Here is a 5,973-nt window from a genome sequence, read left to right on the forward strand (position 1 = left end):
TATGTTAACTGAAAACATTTCAAATTGTATGTAAAATCAGCACATTTTACCTCATGATTGCATTAATGTACACAGCTATGATTTAAGAAAAAAAATTAAAAAAGACAATAAATGCCAATACTAAGATAATAGAGATGTTAAAATTATCTGACAAATGTTTTAAAATAACCATTACAAAGAGCCATTTCAAACATACTAGAAACAAAATAAAAAGAAAGAACATCTTAACCAAAAAAAGAAAAAGAAAAAGAAAGAGAATACATAAAGCACCAAATGGAAATTTTAGAATTGAAAAATACATAAAAACAACAAAAATCAATAGATGAGCTCAACAGCAGAATGGAAGGGATAGAGGAAAGAATTGGTAAACTATAAAATAGAATAGACATTCCTCAGACTGAATAAGAAAGAAAAGTTTGTCTGAAAAAAGAAAGGAGCAGACAACTCAGAGATTGTGTGGAACTCTAACAAATGATCTATTATTTATGTCACTGGAGTCTCAGATCATGAGGAAAGATGAAAGGGCTGAAAAAGTATGCAAAGAAATAATGCCTGAAAACTTCACATATTTGCCAAAAGGCAATTTGATAAATAACTGGAAGCTAGGTATGGATAAATCTGAGAGTTAAACATTCCAGGGGGATTAAGTCATGGGAAGCAGGGACATGTCTTTTGTGAGTTTTACCTCCAGGAGCTAAGTCAAGTTTCCACAGTAAATATCTGAGAAAAATTCTCTTGTATTTCTGGCAGGGGAAAGAAAAGGAGATTTTGAGATATGCTAGAGCAATTTGTTCTTAATAAGAAGAAGGCAGGAGAAACCAGTTAACTAGAGCCTAACCTATTGGGAGTTTTGTCAGAACCTAATAGACCTAGTGGAAGGGAAATACCAACTTCAGCTAGCTTTAGCCTTCCATGTGGCAGAAGGGCAGTGCCCAACTGTAGCTCACTCAAGCCATCTTGTACCAAATAAGGTGGGAGACAAAACATAGAAAAGCTTGTGTAGTTATGTTTCAAACACATAGGTTCACTAAAAGACTGAGTCATAATCATAGGACTATAGAACACCTTCTCTCCCCACACCTTACCACCACGTTATTAAAGGCCTATTTTTTTTTCTGTTTATCTTTGGCCCAGTTCCTTTTAAACAAGACATAGTGTCCCACCATCAAGAAAAAATTACAAGGCATACTAAAAGGCAAAAAACCAAAAAACAAAAAAAACAAAAAAACAACACAATTTGAAGAGAGAAAGTGAGCGCCAGAACTAGATGTAGCAGAGATGTTGGAATTACTTCCAGGGAGTGATTAATATGTCAAGGCCTCTATGGATCTTTGGATAAAACACACAGCTGAAAAAGCAGATGGACAAGTCCAAGAAAGAGCTACAAAGTGATCCAAGAGATGAAAAATCAACATGTTGTAATGGAACTAAAGAATGCCTCTGATAGGGTTGTGTGCAGACTAGACATAGCTGAGGAAAGTGTTTTATTTGCTTGAGGATATCTAGAAAACCCTCCAAAGCTGAAAAGAAAGAGATCAAAGACTGAAAAAACAACATAATATCCTAAGAACTTTGGAATACCTACAAAAGGAGTAACATGTTTAATGAAAGGAAAAGAAGAGTTATCTGAAACAAGCATGACTGAGAACATTCCCAAATTAACATCACACATGAAACCTCAGATCCAGGAAATTCAGAGAAGACTAAGAAGGAATAAATAACAAGAAAGTTATACCTAGGCATATCATTTTAAAACCACAGAAAATTGAAGATGAGCAGAAATCATGAAAGAAGCCAAGAAAAAAGATTACCTATAGAAGAACAAAGATAAGTATATCACCTTCTCCTCAGAGACTATCTAAGCAAGAAGAGAGCAGGGTGAAGTGTTTTAGGTGTTGAGAGAACGTGATGACACCACAGCATTCTAGCCCAGGCACCAGATAAGAACCTCTCTTTAAACAGATAAATAAACACATTAAAAAAATAAAGTGTTGAGAGGGAAAAAACCCACCAATCTATAATTCTGTACCCTATGAATTTATCCTTCAAAAGTGAAGGAGAAGGAGTTTCTCAGACAAACAAAAATTGAGAAAATTTGTTGCCAATAGTCCTGCCTTTATCTCTGATGCATCCTTTGTCAGCAAAATGGAGGAAATTCATTCTGCCAAGAGAAGGGAGTAGGCAAGGTTGCGGAAAACATGGTATGTGATATCTTCAACCCTGGGGCCATGGACCAGTACTGACAGGTATATGGCCTGTTAGAAGCCAGGCCGCAGTGCTCCCCCTCATTCTCCCACCCTCTGTCCTTGAAAAAATGGAAAAAATTGTCTTCCATGAAATTCAGGAACCACACAGCAGGAGGTGAGTGATGGGCGATCAAGCAAAGTAGCTTCATCTGTATTTTCCTCAGCCACTCGCTATCACTGGCATCACCAGTGATGTTCTGACTCCCCCTCTTCATACTCCTCCTCCATGTCATGGAAAAGCTGTCTTCCATGACTGCTGCCAAAAGGTTTGGGGACTGCTGTAACAGAGAACAAGGGCAGTGGGAATCCCCAGTGCTGTCATGAATGCACGTTACTGGATGACAGATGTGTCATCCAGGGGTGATGTGTACCCAGTCCAGAGTAGAGCAAAAGGACAGAGAGCTCCAAGGAGATGAATTTAATAGACTATTTTGTATGACTGATTTTTTTTTCTTAAAAGAGATTTACACTCTGGAAGAATCTGGAGATGAATTAGTGATAAATTTATTTTTTAAAAAGTTGGTGAAGGATTAAAAAATAAAACCCAACACAATAAATTGCTGCAGATAAAATTTTAAAAATTTAGGTAAATTAACATAAAATGGAAGATGTCTCAGCAATGGCTAATATTTATGTGGCTATAGTAAATTATGGAAACTCTGGCTATTTAGCTCAAGCTATACTGCGGAAACTAGACAGAGAGGATGAGTGGAGGGGAAAAGTGCATGTACATAGCCTGACCTCTCTTTTAGTAACTTAACGTCTAAACCTGAGAAATCAGAGATGACATAAATGTGGTGCTAAGAAGTTTGGAGAAAAATAGTAAAATAAATAACTAACAGAATTAAAAAGTGACTGCCTTTGGGAAGTGGGAGTTGGTAAAGGGCAGAGGACTGTTGTTTTCTATGAGGCTAACTCATGAAACTATTTTTAGAACTATGTGCACGTATACCTTGGAGACACATAAAATAAAATAATCAGTGAAGAAATGGATAAGAGTAATCACATTTCTGTTAAGCCTCAAAGCTGATTTTTTTTTAGGATTAGAAATTTCTCTTTGGTTCAGGAACTGGTAACCAAATGCTAATTTGTATAGCACACAGCTTGGTGATTAATATTTTGAAAAAAAAATAGTAAGTGATTAGAATGATGCTAAAACTTTAGTATGTTTATTTTAAACTAGTATTTCTTAAACTATAATAGGCATCTCTAGAAAAGATGAGAAAGTTATTAGCTTGTTAGAGCAAATAATTGAAGTTGCGATTGTGCTTTACCTCTACACAAAAGCTATGCTTTATTCTGTAACATCCAGAAATTTACCTGAACAGAAGAGCATCATCTGTTAGAAATTTTGGCAAGTTGGAGTCTCTTAAAGCTCTTATTAATACCACATCTTCACTTAGGTCTGGGTTCTCTCTTTTTAAAGATCTAAAGTCAAAGGAATATTTCAGGTAATATTTTAAGAACATCAGATTGAATGTGATTTTCTAAACCTGTGAATCAGGAATTCTGTGGAGGGCATCCCTATGCCCCCGAGGATTCCTGCTGGAAGGAGAGGATTGTTTCCCTGTGTGTGCTCAGCATCCATCTCCATAAGAGCACACTGACAGGTCCTACGCTGGCTGCATGGCCTTGAGGAGAATGACAAGGACATCTGCTCAACACCACCTTGCCCTTATCAATCCATACTCTTCAACCTAAATTTATAGTCCCTTAAATACATCACGTTGACTCATATTGCTGTGACTTTTTTCTCTCTGCCCTGACTTGCTCTTTGCCTGCTCTTATTTTCCCCTTCAAAACCCAGAACAGCTACTTCTTTCTCTAGAAAGCTCTTCTGTCCTTTGTCCCCCTTCTTAGTGAACCCCAGGCTCAGCCCGTCACTATGCTCACATGCTGAACCACAGATGACTGACTGTGCTTTTCCCTGTCTCCCCCACTGCATGTACCTGTGCTCTTTCAGTGCAAGAGGATCTGAACTTCTTAATATCTCTAGTCCTCACACGGCTATCCTGTAAATAGGCGACATGCTGACTCTGGGAAGTTAAAAGAGAGATCTGTGTAGAGTCCCATGCTACAGAAGCCAGGCAGAAGGAGCCCTGGATGTGCAGAACCCAAGCCAGTGAGTCATGGCCTGAGAGAAAATATATGCAGATTCCTCAGAGGATCCGCACGAGTTGGGGATATCACGTATAGTAGTTACAAGAAGTTATAAAGAGAAATGTTGGAATCTGAAGAGAAAAGATTCTTGCTTTAGTGGAAACTAAAAATAAATTGAGTCTTGGATCACACTGTATATACAGAGGTGAAGTCTAAGACACAAGCTGAACTGAAAACCAAAGGATGAGGCTTCTTTTAACTCCTGAGACTTTGTCTGACAACATTGTATGGCCAACCTTACTGCACATGTGTTAAGTGTCTAGTTATCCTACCTTATGGTGGTAAAAGGCTTTGTACACTCACACCCAACATATGGGATGCGTGTAGGGAAAGTGAAAGTCAGCCAAAGCCTAGTTAGGGGTCAGGACCACTCTGAGGGAATCCATGTCAGGACCTGCTGTGAAGAACTGTAACGAGCTAAGGGGAGAGAGCCCATTTCAATTTGTCATGGGAGTGTCAAGCAAGAATAGTGACAACAGGCTCAGCGCCTGTGGCTCAAGTGGCTAAGGAGCCAGCCATATACACCTAAGGTGGGGGGTTCGAATCCAGCCTGGGCTCGCCAAACAACGATGGCTGCAACCAAAAAAATAGCTGGACATTGTGGCGGGTGCCTGTGGTCCCAGCTACTTGGGGGGCTGAGGCAGGAGACTCTCTTGAGTCCAGGAGTTAGAGGTTGCTGTGAGCTGTGATGCCATAGCACTCTACCTAGGGGGACAGCTTGAGGCTCTGTCTCAAAAAAAAATAGTGACAACAGCAGGAGTTAATATTTATTAATCACTTACTATGCACCAAACATTGCTCCAAGAATCTTCTAGGAGTTACCTACATAATGCATTTGATTACCTGGTTTGGAATTTCCCTCTTGACCACTTTGGTTTCTTACCCAGCCATGACGAGGACAGACTTCACAGCTCTCATGCCAAAGTCGTAGTGATCCTGCTGTGACAGCTGTTCACTGCACAATTTATACATCTGAGTCATTTTTCTTGCTAATATTTTACTAGATTCAAATCCTTCAGAATATAGAATTACCTAGAATGGAACAATATGATGCAATGCTTATTATATTGTATGAATAAAAATGTATTAGTATAATTCCAACATATTCAAAATCTATATTAGTCATTATACTTTTCCAAGTTATTCTATCATTTAACAGAGAAATGTGAAGATTTCAGGGAAAAAGATTTTTTGTGCCACCTGCTGGAATGCAGAGCACATATGGGGTTAGTTAGGCACTGATTCTACAGAGGGTGCCAAAAAATGTATACACATTTTAAGAGAGGTTATTTATGCATTACTTTTCAAAGTTGAATTGAGGGTACCATTACTGTTCAAGTGTACCTAGACATTCTACACATATCCATTTTACCTGTAATTTATATCCTTTTTGGGAATGTTCCAATAAGAGCTCTTAAAATGAATATGCATTTTTTTTTGCATCCCTAGTATTTTCCCTTTTTAGATGAAGTTGTGGCTTTTGTGATATTTGGTTCAAGGAGAAGCAGAGCCCAGTGTTTGAAAATGTTGCCATCATAGAGGCTGGATGGTATTTTTTTTTTTTTTT

The 5,973-nt window shown here is 38.3% G+C and overlaps 1 protein-coding gene across 1 annotated transcript in view; it reads right to left on the bottom strand.

The window, feature by feature from the left end:
• The window catches only part of DNAH6 (dynein axonemal heavy chain 6), a 302,446-nt gene that overhangs the window by 152,153 nt on the left and 144,320 nt on the right, over window positions 1–5,973 (bottom strand). The window contains exons 32-33 of the mRNA XM_012811001.2: window positions 5,290–5,438; window positions 3,567–3,674 (exon numbers count right to left, since the gene is read on the bottom strand). Of these exons, the coding sequence (XP_012666455.1) occupies window positions 3,567–3,674; window positions 5,290–5,438 (257 nt within the window). The remainder of the gene's footprint in view (window positions 1–3,566; window positions 3,675–5,289; window positions 5,439–5,973) is intronic.

Source organism: Otolemur garnettii, unplaced genomic scaffold (assembly GCF_000181295.1).
Source record: "Otolemur garnettii isolate 467f Iridium unplaced genomic scaffold, OtoGar3 scaffold00147, whole genome shotgun sequence".
In the NCBI taxonomy this organism is placed as follows: domain Eukaryota; kingdom Metazoa; phylum Chordata; class Mammalia; order Primates; family Galagidae; genus Otolemur; species Otolemur garnettii.